The sequence below is a fragment of the Chaetura pelagica genome, unplaced genomic scaffold (genome assembly GCF_000747805.2).
Source record: "Chaetura pelagica isolate M959 unplaced genomic scaffold, ChaPel_1.0 scaffold531, whole genome shotgun sequence".
In the NCBI taxonomy this organism is placed as follows: Eukaryota; Metazoa; Chordata; class Aves; order Apodiformes; family Apodidae; genus Chaetura; species Chaetura pelagica.
Window position 1 is genome coordinate 2,240,013 of NW_009952362.1, and position 20,519 is coordinate 2,260,531.

A 20,519-nucleotide genomic window follows, 5' to 3' on the forward strand; every position below is an offset into this window, starting at 1 on the left:
ACTAATTCAAATTAATTTCCCCCCTGAATAATACAAATTCAAAACCAGATCAGTAATCCATTTTCTTCCTCCTTTGCAGGTAAGAGTAAGCAAAGAACATGACCATATTTTAATCATTCCACGAGGTCTGTCCTTTTCTGAAGCTTCAGCTTCTAATTTGGTACGTGATTCACCTACTGCAATAACCACCAAGGCTCAACCTGTTTTCTTGAAGACTTTTGTGGCTGCTAAAGTGGACCTTAAGCTATAATCATGCTGTTATTTGTTTTTTAATGTTTACCCACCAAATGAAAAGCTAATTAACTGTTTAGATATCAGCATCCTTCATCCTCAGCACTTCTTTTGAGGGTTAGCCTTGCTTTATGCTTGCTTTGTGTTCACCTTCAATGTGGAGCAGCAGGGTTTTGTTTTCCTGTGTGATGAAGCTCTTGAAATAGCCTCAGTGTAGCAGCAATCTTTTATAACCTGACAATATGGTGATACATACAAAATGACTTTGTAGGAGTAGCATTAGTAGAATCAGCTCTTATAATTGGGGAAATAAAGTTGAATAATTGTCCCTAGGCCCAACAAAGGAATGGGGTGAATTTACAAATTGGCATTTAGGTAATGGTAGCTGGTAAATCACACAACTTTTGGTGCAGAAGTTGCCATATATTCTTCACATCAGTACGTATCTGTAAAGAAACTACCTCCAGCTGGAAGGGGTATCAGACTGAGGTTGACAGCATTGCACCACCAAACACAGAACCAAAATACAAACATGAGAACTGGGCCTTATATGGCCCTGCTCTTGGTTTTTCATGATCCTGGAATTAAGGTTTTAATGTTCCCATAGAATTGAAAATTCCCCATGCATTTAATTTTCTTGTTAGAAATTTCTCAGGCTGAATTTTCTTCATAGTTAAAATGCAGGAAATGTTAATGAAATTCCTTTTCTAAAGTCAGAGATGAGGGAAGATCAGCTAGACCAAGAGGAACAGGCATTGGATCAGGGTCTTCACTGCTTCCATGGCTGGACTCCCAATGACAGTCAGGAGCTTGGACAGCAGTTTTATTGATGCACAGATTCATGGCTGCTCTCCTACTGTTTTTTTTCATACTCTGATCCCTAAACGTGGGGTGGGAATTTGGTATCAAGTAAGAAAGGGAGGATAGTTCATAGATCACGGCAGTTTTTGCAAGCTTTTTTAACATTTGTCCTTTGTTTGACTTTTCCAGGTTAAGGTAAACATCCTAGGAGATGTAGTTGACCAGGGAAGTACAACTCTAAGCATTGACAGTGCAGGATTCAGTCCACACGTGGCCATCTACTCCACACGCCCCGACGTCAGATGTGTAATACACATACATACACCTGCAACAGCAGCTGTAAGTCTTCCTCCTAGCATAAAGAGTAAAAAAAAAACAGGTTTACCTTATGAACTTACATCACCTTTCTGAATCACTGCTCACAGCAGTTGCTGTTTTTTTAGCATTGACTCTAGTCTGGTAAAGAAAGGTATGAGGTCATCAAATTAGCAGAGAAAGGGGGCTGGGCCACCACAGTGAAATGGATAGGAATAAACTGATGCTTAGATACAATTGTACTCAGGTTGAAGAGGCTGTAAGATATATAGTTTACACAGGGTTCATTTATAGCATCTTAGACTGCATAACATGCATCTCCATTTTTAAGTGGCTTAATCAGTAGTTATGTTCAGCTTGAATATACCTCACTATTAAAAAGTCATAATTAACATAGAAGTTAAAATGGTCTGTATAATAATGATAACAATGTAAGGAGACTTAAAATAATTGATTTGAGATAAATTACTATTATTTTATATTTAAATGTGTATATACATGCATTCCTTGACTACAGATATCTAAAAAGAAAAAGGAACAGGCAACTTCTTACATTCTAGATTTTTAAGTTATAAATGCGGGAACGAAGGAAAAATCATGAAGTAGGCTAATGCAGAGAATTAAAAGTGGATAAAATTGATCAAAATTAACTTAAGAGTTCGTCTTTGTTGGGTTCTAATGTACCAAATACATCCTGCTAGTGCTTGGGTGGTTGAGATGAGGGGTTTTAAGTTTCATTTTTTCCTAATCATTAGTACTTCATTTTCTTGGAAAAGGTTTCATCAATGAAGTGTGGCATCCTTCCCATATCACAAGAGGCTCTGATTCTGGGAGATGTTGCTTATTACAACTACCAGGGTTCTCTTGATGAACAGGAAGAGAGAATTCAGCTTCAGAAAGTCCTTGGACCCAGTTGCAAGGTATTCAACCTCATTCATGCTCTTCATAAACAATTTTCATGTACTGCGCCAGTTTCTACCATTTAACATTAGTGTCTTCATTTACTAGGTACTAGTCTTGCGAAACCATGGTGTGGTAGCACTAGGAGAGACACTGGAAGAAGCATTCCACTATATTTTCAATGTGCAACTGGCCTGTGAAACACAGGTGAGAGAGAATGTATCTGTATTTCATTTCAAACATGCTGTCAAGTTATAGATTACATCTCAGCTGGGAAGATCTCTAATATTTGGGGTTGTGGAATCCAGTAATCGTATGCCGGTCAAAGTTAGAGAAATTGGAATAATCAGGAAACCACAGAGGGAACAGCACAATGCTGTATCATGCTTCCTAGAAGGAGTATCAGTATTGTTACACTCTGAAGGGTACAGGTTTTGTTCCATGCTGTGGAGGGAGAGCTTCATGCAGGGAATCCGTCAGATAATAGATTGGGTGGTACTTGTTCCATGCAAAGTGTGACTTAAGATCTCTTGACATCCAGCTCATTTATCAAAGCTGAATGTTGTGACAAGGAAAGAAGCTTCTCCCTGTGATTACAAAGATTTGTAAAATAAAAAACAACCAATGGGTTTTTGGAGCAATCAAAGAGGGTAGCGTATTTAAAGATAACTTAAGTCCCAAAATCAGTTGTTCCTGTTTTGACTAAGTTTAACAACCTAGTTAGGTATCTGGGTATTCTCTATAACTTGCAGAGAAACACCACTGAAAGTGTCCTCACCTTCCAAAACTCTGAAGCCTGTTCCCAAAAACTTTATCACTTTGCTCTTACTTGTTCTCCAGTGATCCTGTCTTCCCAAGTAGGCATCTGGAGCTGCAATAGCAGCCTCCCACTCCTTTCCCTTCCTCTCTTGCCCAGCCATTCATTTTGAGTTGCATCACTCCTTCATTTGGAAGCAATATAAAACCAAAAAATGTTTAGTCTTGTGATGCAGAAAGACCTTTTTAAGCTGCTCTGAAAGCTAGTGTTTTAATTTTTTCCTTTTAAAGTGCAATTATTAGCAGATAATTATCATCCTCTCCATAAAAATCACTTGCTAGATTTTATTGCATTTCTGCATGTAAAAAAACTAGCCTGAGAAATAACTGCAGCATATGTTTAAGTGTGTTTCTCCTGTAAATTCAGACAAGCAGAGAATCCAAAAGCTTTTCCATGAGTTAAATACATTCATTGATGTCTCTAGGTTCATGCATTAGCTGGAGCAGGTGGGATAGACAATCTCCTACTGCTGGATCTGCAGAAGTTCAAGCCTTCCACACATGCTGTGGCAGCAAGTGGAGGAGGAGGAGTTAACATGGCTTCACAACAGAAATGGAAAGTTGGGGAGCAAGAGTTTGAAGCACTAATGCGGATGCTGGACAACCTGGTGAGAGCACGTTGGTGGCTTTGTCTGTGGAGTCTCTTTAAGCTTCTGAGGGTGTAGGATTAGCTTTTGTACAGCAAATTATTTGTTCTGGTTTCTTTGTGAGTTTGAAAATGAAGACTGAATAACTTTTATTGTGTATGAAATGTGCTTGCTTTACTTTTTATTATGTCAGTGTATCTGAGCAGTATTCTGGACTTAATTTGAACTTAAATTTTGTCCAACTCATCCCACAAACATACTTGCTTTTTATCATCACTTCATAGTAAAAATTGTTTTATTTTCCACCTAGTAAGCAGATGTAGAAGATTCCCTCTATATTCTGTTATTTAATTAATATTAGGAAATAAAGTTATAGTTTATGATTTATTTGAAATGTCTGTTTCACTGCACTACAGCTTCTGGAACAACCTTCAATACAAATAGAGTGGGGGATGGGGGAGTGCCAAGAACCAGTATGTGCAGTTGTGCAAGACCTTAAATGTCCTCATGAAAGCTACCTAGGTCATACTCTGAGCAGGGGATCATTGGGTGGTCACACATTCACAGAGGTGGGAGGAAGATGCACTGTGAGTGGGGTCTTGTCCAACTGCTGCTGTACTCTGCTTTAAATGGGTCTCTTGATTGTTGGTAGTATGAATGACAACTAGCCTGTTCTCTGAAGAGCTCAGTGGGCCTGTTCAGCGCATACAGGGCAGTGTAAAACTTCCATTACTTCTCTGGATACCTTTTTCTGATTATTTTTTTTAATATTTTTTTTCTCCTTCTCCTCCTGCATAGGGATACAGAACTGGCTATGCTTATAGGCAACCATTAGTCAGGGAAAAACCCAGACATAAGAGCGACGTTGAGATCCCAGCCACTGTGACTGCCTTTTCCTTTGAAGATGATACAGTCCCACTTTCCCCCCTGAAATTCCTGGCACAAAGGCAACAGAGGGAAAAGACAAGATGGCTGAACTCTCCAAACACGTACTTGAAAGTTAATGTGCCTGAGGAGTCCTGGAATGGGGAAACTAGTCCCAGGACTAAGATCACGGTAGGCAGATATTTTAGGCAGTCACTTAGTTTTTGCACTACTTGAAAGTAAATGATACACAGTTTATATGAGGAAATATTTAACACAATTAGCAAATGAGTGTATCAAGCAAATAAAAATAGACTCTGAGGAGACTCAATAACATTAAAATAAAGGAGCTCTGGAGAAGGGGGGCTTAACTGTTTGGAAGAGTAACAGTTTATGATAAAATGTAATAAGTGTTTCCCTTTTGTTACTAGTTCTTCTGACTGCTGAAGTAGAAAAGTTTTTCTACCATATCTTTTTGTGCTATTAATTATCCAACAAACATAGTAAGGTTTTAAATCACTCGTGGATTGTTCTTTTCTCTAAACAAGGGAGACACAAGCTCTAATTCATCTCTAACTGCCTGTTTCCTGTTTATGTGAGCCTGCTGAAAACAGACTTCAAAGAGTCTGTTCATGCTACTACTTTTAACGATGATAAAAATTTTTCCCCTTCTTTAGTTCACCAAGATGCTTCCACTGTGTTTCCAGCCTGGAGAGAGGTGGCTCTCCTGGAACTGTGAAGCACGTTGCTGCTATCAGGCTCTAACTGTAAAAGCATCAGCTCCTCCTGCTGGCAGGCTGGCGAGGTTCTGAATTTAAGTGTGGGAGAAGCACCCTTAGCCACTGATGCAAAACCCTGCTTACAAGGGAAAAAACTGCAGACAAAGTGTGGGGTTAGTACAGGTGGAAGCTGACTGCATGAATAAGGGCTCTGGTGCTGGTGGAGCTATGTGCCAGTTACTAGGACACAGGATGCTTTCTAAATATGACTGTATTAGTACACAGTACTGTGTTTTTCAGGGTTGTGTTTCAGAGTTGATAAAAACTAATCCTGAGGATACATGTTCAAGGAAGCTTACATGCTCTTGTACAACATACACGTTTCTAAGGAGTTGGGATTGTTTTGTGGGTATCATGTGGAATTGAGAATAAAGTCAGACAGTCCTTTCTTTATATATCTTCTTTAACACTGAGAATTGTTCCTACCCATCGCACTATTGGGGTTCTTAGCTTCTTTTCTCTTTTTCTTGAAGTGGATGAAAGCTGATGACTCCTCCAAGACTAGTGGAGGAACACCAATCAAGATTGAAGACCCAAACCAATTTGTTCCTCTAAACACAAACCCAAGTGAAGTGTTGGAAAAGAGAAATAAGGTAAGAGAAGAGTAATGAAGAAAATTATAACATTTCCAGATAAAATAATATGTTCACATAATGATTCAAGCAGTAAAATTAATATTTTCAAGTGTTCTGATTTTACTAAGAATTTTCTTCCATTGGAAATGATTTTTAGCACTGAAAAGCATATATTTATTTGTGTGATGTATGTGAAGTCTGTAGATACATATATGAAACATAAATTTTGAAGGCAGTAGTTTGAAGGATGAGTATTAACTCTGGAAATGATAGGTTGGAATTGGTGTAGTCCCTGCTGTTCAGCATTATATTTAGTGGATAATTAGGTGTCAACATGAACCAAATTGCTGTGCATCATCTACAGCATGATTCAGTCTCACTGTAATCTCACTCTGTTCTGTTCTAATTTTCCTAGCACTTCTTAAGATGGAGTTTCTATGGTCCAGACCTATTCCTGATGGCAGTAAAAAAAAGAAAATGAGATATTATTGTTGGACCTCTCTGCAAACACAAATATGTCACTGCTTTTCCCTTCCAGCACATAAGTCGCCCACTGTCAGACTGACCAAGTACTCCACCCTAGAAATAACTATATGAGCCAGATATTCAGGACGTTTTCCATTTGATTGCATTTTTTTTTTTTTATTTCTTGGAAAGCACTATGTCAGTATCTGTGGGATACTGGACTCAGAAGGAGCAACTCCCTTCCTTAGAACTGGAAAGGCACCCTCTAATCATCTAGAGATTAATAATACAAGTCCCAGACAATTATTTTTAAATTCATGGATGTCACTGTCTCAGTAGACAGTTTATTCCTGGTTTTATGCTGTAGAATTTTTTTTTTTTCTATTATCATATCTGGTCTGTCAAGCTCTTAAGCACTGCCAAAGTGAAACTAGGGCTGTTGACTTGAGGAAAATAAAGGGGTATTCAGTGAATGAAAAACTTTATCAGCCTTTGTGATCACAGAGATCTCTCCAATAGCTTAACCAGGGTCATTTCCTTTGGAGAGGACAGGCTCAGAGACATGCTATTCCTTGGAGCTTCTTTGTAAATACAGGCTTGCATGAAATGCAGGAGCTGGGATGAGGGGGGAATATTTGGGAGTCCTCGGAGCTAAAGAAGATCTGCAGTGCATTCAGCAGCTGAAGGAGAGATGTTAATTTTCAGGTGCAGCAGCACAGCTTGATTCTCCAGCCATTCACTGCTGCCTGTGCTACTGCCTGTGGAAAGCTGGGAGCATGGTATCTGTTTAGGTGAAATACCTGTTTCTAACCCTCTCTGTTTCCTCTGTGTAGATAAGGGAGCAAAACCGATACGACCTAAAGACAGCAGGGCCACAGTCTCAGCTCCTCGCTGGAATTGTTGTGGATAAAAAGCCGAGCCCAGTAAGTAGGACATAATTAGATGATTTACAAATATATTTGGGTTATTTGACTGCCTGTCTTTAAAACTGGTTCTTCTAGTACCAGATGTTGGATGTGTGATACATTTTATTCATGTTTCATTTTGGAGTTTTAAAATGTTAGTTTCAAATGGAGAGGGGAATGGTAAGTTTGCCTGGCATTAAAATGAATGAATTAGGCCCCCTGTCTAAGACCATTGAAGCTAAATACTGATGAGATTTGCAATGTATGGTGCCAAAAATAGTCTTTTGATCAGTCTGTGGAACCATTGCTAAAGGAAATGATTGAGTCCCCAAAATGAATGAGTGTAAAAGGCAGAATGGGACAGTGTAGTAGGAAGCTTTCATTAGAAACAGGCATTTTGTTGGGAGGAAGGTTTTACAGCTTCTTACCTGTCCACACAAATCTTTTCTTGCATAGAATACACTTAATTCAAAACAGTACAGACACCACTAATAAAGTTATCTAACAAATTGTGATTATTTGTAGTTGGAATTCTATAGTCCTAAACTACCCATGGTTTCGTACATCTAGTTTGTCATTTTGGTTTCCAGTATTATTTTGAGACAACACTGAGTTTGTTTATTTATTTCAGGCAAAAAAAAGAATATTTTACAGATGAGTTTTCTTTCAACATGATAATAGATTTAATTTTGTCACTGTGAGATTAATCTCAGAAGAGCTTATCCAGTTAGATCCCTAAGTTGGAGCATAAGCACAGTTACTTTCCTACTAAAAGTGTTCCTAGAACTTGGGGCATTTGCAGAAAATATGGTAAACCTTATTTTTCAATCCCTGTTGTTAAGGGACTTTAACCTCTCTGAAGAGTGTATTAGTCCCTGAAGTGGAAGCTGTTGAGGCAGGTCTCTACTTGGAAGCTGTTCCCCTTGATAAGAGAAAAACCCCTCAAAAAATAATTGTGCTGCTGCAAAGGCTGGTGACTTACAGCTCAGTGGTCAGTATTAATTACTGTGCGAATGCCTATTAAATGGGGAAATGTTTGCCTAGATGCATCTGTTTTTTGTCTGTGTTCCCTGCCAATCTGGCATTACCAAGCATTGGGGAAAAAGAGAGACGTTAACCCTGTATATCTTGCTTGTTTGCTTCTTTTTTTTATAACTGTTAAATTTGTGGTTTTCTCCTTTCCAGCCAATGCAATTTGAAGATGATGAGCATGCAGCACCAGCACCACCCAATCCCTTCAGCCATCTCACAGAAAAGGAACTGGAAGAGTACAAGAAGACTGTTGAGCGTAAGCAGCAAGGGTTGGAAGGTCAGTGGTGTGTTTTGAGATGTTGGGGGTTACATTTTAATGATGAGTTCATTTTTAGTTTGAAAATACCTACTGTAAAAAATGTACACTTGTTCATTATTAGTGAATACTGTTGGCAGCTAGTTTAGAATGAATGATTCCTTGAGATGGTAGATTTTTTTGTTAAATGTTGTGGGTTTGTTATGTTATCTTTTTACTTTGGTTAATGCTAGAATTAAAGCAATGACCAGCTTGCAGAGAAATGGGGTTAACAAAAACACACTTTAACATAATGACTTTTTTTGTCAGAATCATAGAATGACTTAGGCTGGAAGAGCCCATGAAGGTCATCTTAGTCCAACGTCCTCCTCAAAGTTGATATCAAAGTTAGACCAAGTTGCCCTGGTCTGTGCCCAGCTGCACAGAAGTTTACTGAGATGTTTGGTCTTGGATTCTTTTTCTTCTGTTCTCCCAATACACAAGACTCATCTATTTAATTTTCTACATCTTCTTCCAATAGTACTATTTCATAGGGATTTACTAATTCAACAGTGTTGTGTTGGTTTTTTTAACAATAACACTTAACTATGCATTCTTCTTCACTAATATTGTGTAATAAAACAATTTTATTATATCACATTTGGGGCATAGTATAATAACTTACTATAACAGCGAAATGTGTGACTTACAGCTAGATAAAACCATGGGGCATGCCACTTGGAATGCAACCCTTCCACCCTTTTTTAGTGCTTTGTAACTAATATACAATGATTGTTAGCAATATATACAGTGTAAAATCATAATTCTGTAGAGTTTAAACTGTGTGTTACAACTTCTTGATGTTGTCAGCATGAGCAACACAAATGCAAGCAGAGCTGTAAACCTTGTAGCACTAGCACTGACGTTCTTGCTTGATTTTCACTTGTGCATGGCTACTAATACAAATCTTGTCCTGCAGATGCTGAACAGGAATTATTCTCAGATGACGGTTCATCTGTGTCACAAATTCAGTCACAAACTCAATCCCCGCAAAATGTCCCAGAAAAATTAGAAGGTATTCCATGCAATTTCCATGCAATGCCAATGGCTCTGATAACCTGAGTCATCCACTCTTCTGCTGCATTTTTACACTTGCATGAAGTCAACTGAGCCCAAAAGACCCCTTTGTTACCAAGTCTGGGTGGGATCCCATCCAGAAAACTGCTTTTCACAATTTTTACATAATAGATAATTCTCACAAACAGAAAACAACACAGGACATAACTGAAACTTGGATATTAAAAAGGTGGAGGAAATAGATATTTTTATTTTACTGAGAGTGTTAAAATTAGGTTTTTTGCTGAAGACTTTTTCAGCAAAGTCTGAGAAGGCATTTTTGAAAGGCTGGTTCTCCAAAGACTTCTGTATGGAATGGTTGTTTTCATAAATTAATCTCTTGCAATGAAGTGTAATTCTGAGGTTGCTTGAGACTGTATACTTATATGCTGTGCAGTCTGTAATTTTATATACTGTATACAGCTCAAACTATATATACACCTGGCAGAGATAAGGGTCGCTTTTTCAGCATGTTTTCCTTTAATGACATTTTCACAGTCTTGTCTGCTTACAAGAATGTAGATTAAGGGGGAGAAAACCCACATCTAGGCACACTGGGTTTCATATTTTTGGACCACCAACTTTGTTTCAATAGTTTCTTTGCATAAGAGTGTACAGAAATAATTGCAAAACTGTATTTTCTTTCAGAAAATCATGAAGATCTCTATACACAGAATGCTAACCTAATATCTGTGGAGTTGCCAGTGGTGGTGAATGGCAAGGAAGATGCACACGACGTGGAAGATGATCTCACCAAGAGGGTCAGTCAGTTAACCACTAGTACTGTGGAGAGTGTAGAGATTACAATTAAAAGCTCTGAGAAGATAGAAGAGACCCTGTCCCCTGAAGGGTCACCTTCCAAATCTCCTTCAAAGAAGAAGAAGAAATTCCGCACCCCATCTTTCCTGAAAAAGAGTAAAAAGAAGGAGAAGGTAGAAGTGTAAGTGCAGTTCTGCTGTGAGGAGACATTGCACATTTTCAAACGTTTAAGTTGACCATTAACAGCGTAGCGTTAGGGGTGTGCGGTAACTGGACTTTTAACCTAAACAAAAAGGAACTGGAAGAGGTTTTGCTTTAAAAAAAACCAACCAAACAAAAAAACCCTTTTGTGCAAGTTGAAAATTAATTCATCTCTCACTTAACTGTGTCCAAAATTGCTATGAGGGTTGGAAACATTCATTAGTTTCATGTAGAACTACACTGGTAGGTGCTCAATTACCACCATAGCAAGATCAAATACCGTCGCAGCAGCAGCAGCAGTCAGTTCTGCTTGGAGTATTTTGCAGACCTTAACATTTTCAGTACAGTTCAAGTCTGTATTAAAGTTACTGTAGAGTGATCATACGACTTCTTCAAACTGCTGTCTCATTTGGTAACCAGCTCATACATTTTTGTATTGTGATTTTGGTCATATAATTTATGTTCCTGTACCCCTGTTTGTGTGGGTACATGTTAACAGCACACCTTTGAATCTTTTTTAAGATTAGATCATATAGAAATATTACACACTGGCACATAATATTAGGGGTAAAACTGTGTAGGAGAAAGTTTATCTGGAATTATACAAAATGTCTAAAGAATTCCATTCTTCAATAACTTTTTTGCCAAATATTTCATTTTAGTGAAATATAATTTTTGAAGACTTCTTTTTTATTCTATCAGTTGGGGAGGGAACCCTTATTTTTCAAGAAAGGGGATTTTATACACTTAACATTGATAATTTAGTTTAACTGGCAAAACAAAAAAGATTTTATATGTTCAAATGTTTGTATACCATTCAGTATAAAGGTATTATAAGCATGTGAACCAAGCATTTAATAGTAGAGTGTATTTCAGAATGCTTGGTTTAGAGTATACTTAAATATAATTCAGGAATCCAGGGACTTAAAACTCAAAGGATAAAAGTGTATGAAATTGAACTGGATTCATGTTTTAAAATTACTTGTGAGGTTTTTTTTTCTTTCATAGTATTGCTAATGAATGAAGAAAAATAATCTCATAACATAACCAAATGAAGGAAACAAAACTGTTAAAAGGGAAAGTGAAATAGTGAGAAAATAGGGAGGAGACAAGGAAAGTAAAAGTTGGGTGATTATTTTTTTTAAATATATGATATGGATTGTGGGATATTTTTATTAAATCAGCAAAGTGACATTTCCATATTAGATGTTTTACATAATTTGTATGGATTCATGCAGAGTGCAACACTTTTTGTTTGTTTGTTTTCTTCACTTTCGTTTGAATTGTAAAAGGGTGTCATGAATCTGTGTTGTCCTTTGGATGAACCCAGAGCAAATCAGAGCCTAGTGCCATGGGTAAGGGTGGTACTGCCACTTACTCATTTTTACTGATATTGTCGTTTTAGTACTTTTACTGTATTGTAAATACAAACTAAACATAGAAATTAACATAGGGTTTTTCTTTGCTGTGTCAAATTGTCTGTAAATCAGTCATCGCAATAGGAAGTACATTTTAAAGATCCATGTGATTCCAAAATCGCCGGTTGAAATATTATACAATACATAATTGTTAAATATGGCTGGAGAGTGGTTTGGCATGCAAAAATGTTGATTATAGCATGTTTGGGGGCTGGTTAGCTTTGACTGTGTTAAGTGTGAAAATACAATGTCAGAATGGAACCTGGAAACAATTTTCTAGCTCTCACTAAATACTGGAATCAGTGTTTTTAATCATAGTGAAAACTTTCAGTTGCTTTGTTTTTTATGTTCTACATTATTTGTGTTGTATTACAACATATGTAGAAACAGTAACCTGTGAACTACGCTTTTCATAACTTTTTTTAAAATATATCTAAATGAATGCAATGTGCATAAATATTTTTTAAAATGCAACCGTGAACTATTTGCACCTTTTGCTAATGCCTCTATTTACTTGCTTTGGCATAAAGAATGAGCCAGCCAACTCTTGTGTCCTGTGGAAAATATATAAATGTTATCTGAAATTGCTCATAGATGTAATGCTAATTAATGTTAAATCACAAATAAACAGTATTTTAAATAGAATGGGGTTTTGTTTAGCAGCCTTTTGTTTATACAGTGCTCTTACATCTCTCGTTTGTAGAAAAGATGCTTTGGTTGTGCACCTAACTTCTCAAGGATTTATTCTGAAGATGGCTTTTTTGTGCTTCTTCTGAACACTATGCAAGAGAAGAGTCTGATCTTATTAGAGAACAGTTGTTTTCTCTCTCACAGCTCCTGGATGTAAAAGAGGAGAGACCCGTGGTAAAAGAAGCAGCCTTGTCAGGGAATTGTTTGAACCACAGTTGAGTTTGTGCTGCAGGCTTTCCTCTCCCAGGCATTTTTTTCCCTATCTTCTTGGTCTGTCTCTTCTGCTCTGCAGTATGGGTTTACATATGACAGCCTGAAACATAGCACTCAAGTGGTTTAAGTGCTGTGTAAGTGCAGAGCAGGGAAATAGCTTGTGGAAGTTAGACATGAAACTTGTTTTTTTCCATTTTACAGTTTTTTGGTAGAGTAGGTTTTTCTTGCAAAGTTATTTGAAGACATCTGTGTCATGCCCTGCCAGTATATTCTATACCTCCAAGTCTCTGAGCCTGCAGAATTTGCAGTCTTATGTTTTTATAGCTATATCAACTCTGAGATGTCTGCAAGGGCTTCAACAAGTGTTTATTTTCATTGTCCTTCCACAAATCAGCCTTTTGTTTCTGTTTACAAGAAAGTCAAAATCCAGCCCTCTGACTCTGGCAACAGTTTCATGAACTTGTTCCCTGTGTGGGAGGATAATTTTGATTCAGCATTTTAAATAAATCTTAACCCAGATTTGAGTAATCTTCTTACTATTGTTCATCTCCAGGAACTTTTACAGTCTGCTTAGTGCTGCACTAACATGAAAGAGGACACTATATCAACAGGGAGGAGCTCACACTGTAAGGCTGAGTGCATCTACTGTTTTCATCTTTGAACTCTCTTTATTCCCAAGAGTGTATGAACCACCACAGACCCATAGTGCTACAAGAAGAATCTTGAGAATCTGCAAGCCAAAGCCTGGAAACAAAGTAGATGTTCATAACAGACATAACATACCTTAAGGCTTAAATCTTGGGAATTAGTAGCCCCTGAAAAGTTCAACTTCAGAAAGGATCATTGACACAACAGGAAGTAATTATTAGGATGCTTAACCCAAGAAAAAGCAATACAGAGAAGAAGCAGAGTATGAGGAATGCTATGAGGAAAACATCAAAGCTACCACCTAAGAACCCTATTAAGGAAAACAGGATTTTTAAAGTTGTGCATCTTTCTATGCCACTTGTCTGCGTATGGCCATCCTAAATCTGTATTGTGATCCAGTTGTTCACCTGTTGGCCTCTTTTACAGACTTTCAGCTGTTCTGGACATGAGTGTTACATGGCAAAACAGATGTTGCTTGATTTTAAAAAATTGCAGAACAAGGTATCCTTCAAATCAGGCTTTAGATGCTGCGAGGAGACAGGATGATGTCATGTTGGATGATGTCATGGTGAAGGCTGTTGCAGGCCATTTTGACCAAAATTTTCCTGCCTTGCCCATCGAGTTGTGCACTGCTGAGCATGTAGCACAAACTGCTGTTTTCTCGTGTTCAGTAGTTGAGGATTTTCTTATTTTCTGGGTGTCCAGTTTGCAAAACTATTGAGTTTTCACTGTTTCAGCCTGTTGAAACTTCCCAAATATGATGTACTGCTTAAGGAGCCAAGGCCAGGGAAAAAGGGCCACTGTGTCCCAGGCTGGGCACGTGGGTCTGATGGACACTGCTGACACGAGTGCTGATGTTCCTCCTCTCCCTTCCAGCAAACTGGCAGGGAAACACATCCCCTAGCCCACGGGCTCCAGTATGTTAAATTAGGTGGAGAACTCGTTGAAAAGCACTAATTACAACCTGCCTGGCCACGTGTGTGCAGGAGCTGGGGCGCAGGCAGCCTGGCTGGGGGCACTGCCTTGTGCCCGGCGCCAACAGCACGAGTGGCCTGGCAGGGGAGGCTGGGGGGCATTGGGTGGTGATGGGCACCTCTGACTTCGTAGCTGTCACAGAGCCTGCATAAGTTCCTAGTTTTGGAGACCAGCAGAACGGCTGAACATGCACAGACTCCTAGAGGAGCAGTAGAAAACATATCTCCAATACAAAGATTGCTCAGTCCTATACAGAATTTCTAATCTCAGCTACAAAGTCAGCAGCAATGTAGGTTTCTAAAATAAAAGATTTGCCAGGATGTAATGTGGAAAAACTTGTATTTATTTAACAGCCTTGTTCTTTGGAAGTGTTTGATTACATTAGTTTTCCATTTTTATGCACCCCTGCAGCACATGCAAACACCCCCAATCAGTTTTCACTTGGACCAGCACACAGCATGGCAACTTGCAGTCAAGTTTGATCAAGTTGTAAGCCACCCAACCAGAACTGGATCATGAGGACTGGTGGGAAGACCTGGTTGCAGCTTATGCCTCCAGCCCTGGTTGTGCACTCTGGCTCTGGTGTTACCCATGGAGGTATTTAATCCTTTAAATACACTGCTACCTCAGCAGTGGTGGGAACTACATAGGGCAATTATGCTCAGCGAGGGGGAGGAAATAATTCCTTGGAGGAGTTCTCAAAGTCTCTTAGCAACTGACTGCACCTTTCTTCTTCCCGTGTCCGCAGGGAGCAATGTAAATTCAAGCGTTCACACCTGGTGAAATTGTGGCTGAGTCCCGAAGTCCAACGCAGCTTTTGGGAGGTGAAAATTGAAGCGGCCTTTAGGTGGCACCAGATTTTCACGTTTGCTGCCCTCATTCCCTGCAGTCGGAAAGCCATTAACAAAGCTTTCAAAGAAAGTATTTCGGTGGAGATTCTGTGGGCTTTATTCCAGTTCCAGCGCAGCCAGATGCAAGCAGACATCTGGCTGTCGGACTCATGTTGTTTATTGATTCATTTCAAAATCCAGCGATGGAGCAGGCTGTGTGTGGGAGGCCAGACTGCTCTGCTCCCTTCAAGCCTCTTGCAACCAGCTAAGAATATTTTATTATTTTATTTTTGTAAATTCACTCCACTGAGCAGAAGAATAACATTATGGTGTTCAATATTTTCTCTCCAGCAACCTTACCCACAGGCCAGAGAGCTCTCAGCATTTCTGGATGACTGGAGCAGAAGTGACAGGAGACCCCAGTGGAAGGTGCACAGGCCTAAGAAGCCACAGAGCTTTGGATGTCCTGGGGTCAGATTAGAGCCTTGCTGATCTCCCTCTCGGGTGAGCTGCAGGTGTGTTGAATGAAGAACCAGAAGTCACAGCAGCTGTGTCTCTAGGAAGGTCTGCAGTGAAGGAAGGTATTTAAAAATATTAGAAAAACCTGAAAAAGTGCTTTGAACTTTGAAAGTTCAAGCACACCAGTTCGGAGGGTTGTACTCATTTTTCATCTCTCTTTAAAACTAAATAGCGTGTTTGCTGCTGCCAGCCCCTTTGTGCCTGCTTGCTCCTCAGCAGACAAATTCTGTCAAAGGCACCCTTGGCATCTTGGTCTCAGCTCCTGAACTGCACGCTGATGGAGGCTGAGGGCAAGGTCCTGGGGAGCATTGCTTCATGCTCACCTTCCTCTTATGCTTTTCTCTAAGTCTTCTCTTTGTGGGAAACATACTGGACAAGTTGGACCTTCTTTCTGATTTGTTACACCTGTTTTTCTGTATTAGTCAAACTTGGGAAGCAAAAGACTTAACTGGGTTTTTTTAACTTTTTGCTGTTAACTGTTGTGCATGGAAAATCAGAGAGAGGGATAGAAAGGGGGGATGGATATTGATATTATATTTTAAAATTTATATTATAGATGTATAATATAGAAATTTTATTATGTTCTATACTATTATACTCTCTCTTGCATATAAGGTGGTAAAAGAGGCAGATACCTCTGAATTGTCTCCAAGGGAGAAAAAGAGAAGTTTAACTTTAAAAAAGTGGGAGGTGGTGTCTGTGTTTCTTAGTTGGGATCTGCCTGTAAATTAAGCACATAAAGGAAAAATGATGGCTGGAAGCATTCACAGCATGTGTTTAGCAGAACTTCCTTTTCAGTCTGTCTTGCCTGACTTTTCTTGTTTCTCCTTCCTATCTCTGCTCAACATTTGAATTGGATCAAACTTGGGGAGATAAAACCAAAGGTTGACATGAAACAGATGCAGGTGTTTTCCCCTCTGGGATCTTTGCTTAGGTGTGATATTAGTGTGTCTGTATCATGTAGGTTCTCAGCTTCAAACTTTAAATCAAGCTGTGCTGTGCCACAGACCCAGTGCTATGGGCAGAACAGGGAAAATACCTGGGGTTATCCTGGCTGAGTCTCAGGTTGCATTTCATACAGGGTCTGACCACCCAGCAGGGTAAGTGCACAGGCTGTGCATTTTGCCACGGATATGGCTATGGTCTGCACTGAGTGATATTTCATCAAACTCCCAGGAAAGCTTTTGTTTTGGACAACTTTGGGACTGGGGAAGCAGACTGGAAGTACCTGCTGTAAGTGGCACGTGGCTGCCGTGGCCATGCAGGGAAGGGCACGTCCCCTCCCAGCTTTGTGTCCTTGTCTCCCTGGGTTTGGAGGGAGCATTTCATGTCAGTCCCAGGTGGGATCCTGGAGACAAGCAGAGAGCAACTGACTTCAGAGGTTTTATTCCAGCTCTGCTAGAGCTGCCCAGCCCCACACCTTCCCTGGCCAGAGGAGTCGTGGGCTGCTGAAGGTCCTTCCCAGGGCTCTGCACCTCTCCAGAGGGTGATACCCAGTACCCACCAGTGCCAAAGGATCCTGCACCCTTCTGTCTCACCTACTTCAGTTTCATAATTTCCAGGCACCTTTCCTTTTGTATTTGCAGCAGTGGCTGCAGTAGCTTGGTGTGACCACCTGCCTGTGGACCCTGCTGTAGCTTTTGTGAATCCAAAACTTGTGCTCTGGGTCATCAGGTCAGGGAGTAGTTAAACTCTGTCAGGAATAACTGAAGTGCTCTGGGGTGGCAGCATTGTCCTGGGCACAGCTCTGAGCAGGAGCCTTCTGCTCCCTGGCAGATGCTGCCAGCTGGTGCTGGTTTTGACCTTCGGCACGTCAGCTGCTGGCTGCTCTCTGACCTCCTCACCAGGCACAGCTCTCATCCCCCTGCTCCCAAAGGTGCAGGGAAAGTTCAAACATTGCATAAAATGAGGTGCTTGAATTAACAGCCTGGTCTTTCTCAAAGGGCTGAGCACACTCAGGGGTGCTGGGAGAGCTGCAGAAGAGCAAATTGCTCGTTCAGCCCTGGGCTCAGTGCATCGAAGCCAAGTGACCCCCCTGTGGGTTTGCTTTGCAGAGGGCTCAGCACCAGCTGCTGAGCTGCAGAGGGGAAAGCAGCCCCCACAACCCAGGTACATGGCAATCAGCTGTCACACCTGCAGACCCCACAGGGATCAAGTTTCCTGGTGAGCATCCCCATAGCAGAGCCCTTTCCCTCTCCTCCGTGTTCCCATAGGGATGGGGAAAGGGAAGTTGCTGCAGATGGCTGGTTGTCTGTATCTAGGGTGTTGAGTGCAGCTAATTGACCCTTAATGAACATGCCTCAGTGTTAAGGGTCTCTGAGTGTCAGTGCTGGTGCAGGGACATGCCCCTGCATGTCTCTATGCAGTGTGATAAAGCAGCTGGTGGAACATCACCTCCTTCCTTTTCCCTCTGTCCTAACAACTGAATAACGGAGGTTCTACAAGCTTTTAAAACTTCATTAAACTTGTATAAACTCAGTCCCCAGCTCTGGCTGCCTGTGAAGGTAGCTTGCTTTTAAAAGAGTTCATCTTGAAATCTACCTGTCACCTGAGGTGGTGGGATGGCCTTGCCTTGCTGCGACACTGTTGCCTGTGTGTTGCTGGCAGTCACTGTGCTGCTCCACGGGCTGACGTGGAGCCTGCAGGTTCTCTGGATGTGAAACCCCACTCCCGTGGACACCAAAGTCCAAATATCAAATTTAAGTAAAGAGAAACTGTGGCCGGTGCCTTGAGAATACTGGAAAATAAATGCATTCAATATGTGTGTTCTGGTTTGAGTCAGGATTAAGCCAATTTTCCTTTTACTGTTTTTTTTTTTCCTTCAGTAAGCTTTATTTTAACTAGCAAGTGTGTTCTTCTAAAGCTGATAAGACAGTGGAATGTTTTTCTAACTACTGAGGCTTCAAGGTAGCACCTTCACTCTGCCGGCTCAGACACTACGGGGAGATCTGTGACCCCCCCCTTTCAGCCTCTTCCTCCAGTGCAACCCACGTGCCTGCTGGTGGGACCACCACAACAAGCACAGCATCGCGTGCTGCTCAGGGCAGTAAGAGCATCCAATTTGGCTGGAGAGATTAGTGTGTTTTACAGAGGGGATCAGCATCTTTATCTGAGTGAAAATAATCTTGTCTGAGCCTTCAACATGCGGAGGGTTCATGTGAGCAGGTCAAAGGCCCCCCTGGAGCAGGCCGGGCTCCCAACCAGCACCTCCAGCCCCCTGAACTATATTCACTGGAACTCGATGGAGTGCTCTTCCATTTACATCCACCAAGGCTTAAACTTCACACAGGAGAGCATGCTGTGATCTGGGCTGGCTGGTTGTGTCTCCTGGGCTTGTTTTAAAGTGTCACAGGTGATGTGCAGAGAGGTGAAGAGCTGGGAGCACAGCAAACAAGCTGCCCTGGGAGCCTCTGCCTGCTGCTGCCTCTGTTCCTGCCCTCAGGAAACCACACTGGGGCATGACTTGCCACTCAATCACCTGTACACTCCCTGTGCACAAGAGAAGAAACATTAGAAATCCGGATGTGCAGTAAGTTGCAAACAGCACCCAGATACAGGATGAGCAGGAGCGAGGTTTGCTGCAGCATCACTCACTCTGAACCGAGCTCAGGGCTGCTGCATGGGAACAGGGTCCTGTCCCCACACCCACCCACCAAAGGGCACTCCCTTCCACCCAGGGAGGAAACATGCACCATGGGTGCTATGTGGCCCTTTATCATGCTTTTGGCTTGGTGAAGTTCTGGGAGAAGCTAACAAGTACTGTGTGACTGCCCACCAAAGGTACAGCTCTGGACAGGCTGCCCCCAGCAGTGGAGCTGTGTCCTGGACCCCCTCCACCCCAGATCTCATGGGGCTCCCCAGCAAGCCTGTCCCACTGCGCTGACTCCTTTTCCATTTCTGGGTGGGATAAAGGATGCCCGCCCCATTGTTCGGAGCCATCCTCGAGACGTTTATAAATAAACCCCGTTTCCCTGCTGGCTTTGTGCTTTGGCGCACCCGCAGTTTCCTCCTGCTCCAGAGAATTTCAAACAAACAGCTCCCTTTGGTGGTGGTTGTTTGTTTGCTTCCTCCTAGCCTGTGTCCGAGCAGGCGTCGGTGTTGCCCCCGCGCCCGGGCACACGCCGGGTGCCAGGACGCCGGGCGCCAGGACGGGGTTATCTGACAGTTTCCCGTAAATTACCCGCATGGTAGGGCTGGGTGTTAATGTGCAACCTGGTGACGAAGCAGCCGGTTTCATGGCTTCCGCGTGGCCTGTCAGCAATGGGAGGAGGATGCTGATGCAGGAGCCTGGTGCCATCCCAGGTAATCTTCCCTCAGCAGGGCGAGGCAGAGCAGCCGGGCTCCTGCCGACCCGCACGCAGAGCAGGCAACTCAGCCCAGTCACTGCTGCACAGACAGGATCATGCATCCCCCCCATCCCAACAGTACTTAGGGTGTCCGTAACCACGTGATTCTCCATTTTTTTAATGGCAATGCTTAATTACTGAGTGTTTCAAAGCTCTCTGTGGGCTGGAAATTTGCACTCCTTTAAAAACCACTCTGACTTACAGTGAGTTTCATGCAAATATTTAACGAGCACTCAAATCCACCCATGATCACTGGTGCTGCCTTTCTCTCTGTATCAATACTGGGGATTGCCTGTTTC

At 41.4% G+C, this 20,519-nt stretch overlaps 1 protein-coding gene across 3 annotated transcripts in view; it reads left to right on the forward strand.

The window, feature by feature from the left end:
- Window positions 1-12,647, forward strand: part of ADD3 (adducin 3 (gamma)) — a 59,911-nt gene extending 47,264 nt beyond the window's left edge. For 2 of the 3 annotated variants that reach the window (XM_010007904.1, XM_010007905.1), the window contains exons 5-15: window positions 80-160; window positions 1,222-1,371; window positions 2,124-2,267; window positions 2,356-2,454; window positions 3,489-3,671; window positions 4,449-4,706; window positions 5,767-5,886; window positions 7,167-7,256; window positions 8,424-8,547; window positions 9,485-9,580; window positions 10,270-12,647. In XM_010007904.1, coding sequence (XP_010006206.1) covers window positions 80-160; window positions 1,222-1,371; window positions 2,124-2,267; window positions 2,356-2,454; window positions 3,489-3,671; window positions 4,449-4,706; window positions 5,767-5,886; window positions 7,167-7,256; window positions 8,424-8,547; window positions 9,485-9,580; window positions 10,270-10,565 — 1,641 coding nt within the window. In that variant the 3' untranslated portion in view covers window positions 10,566-12,647. The remainder of the gene's footprint in view (window positions 1-79; window positions 161-1,221; window positions 1,372-2,123; window positions 2,268-2,355; window positions 2,455-3,488; window positions 3,672-4,448; window positions 4,707-5,766; window positions 5,887-7,166; window positions 7,257-8,423; window positions 8,548-9,484; window positions 9,581-10,269) is intronic. The other variant, XM_010007906.1, reaches the window with a different exon arrangement.
- The last annotated feature ends 7,872 nt before the right edge of the window (window positions 12,648-20,519 follow it).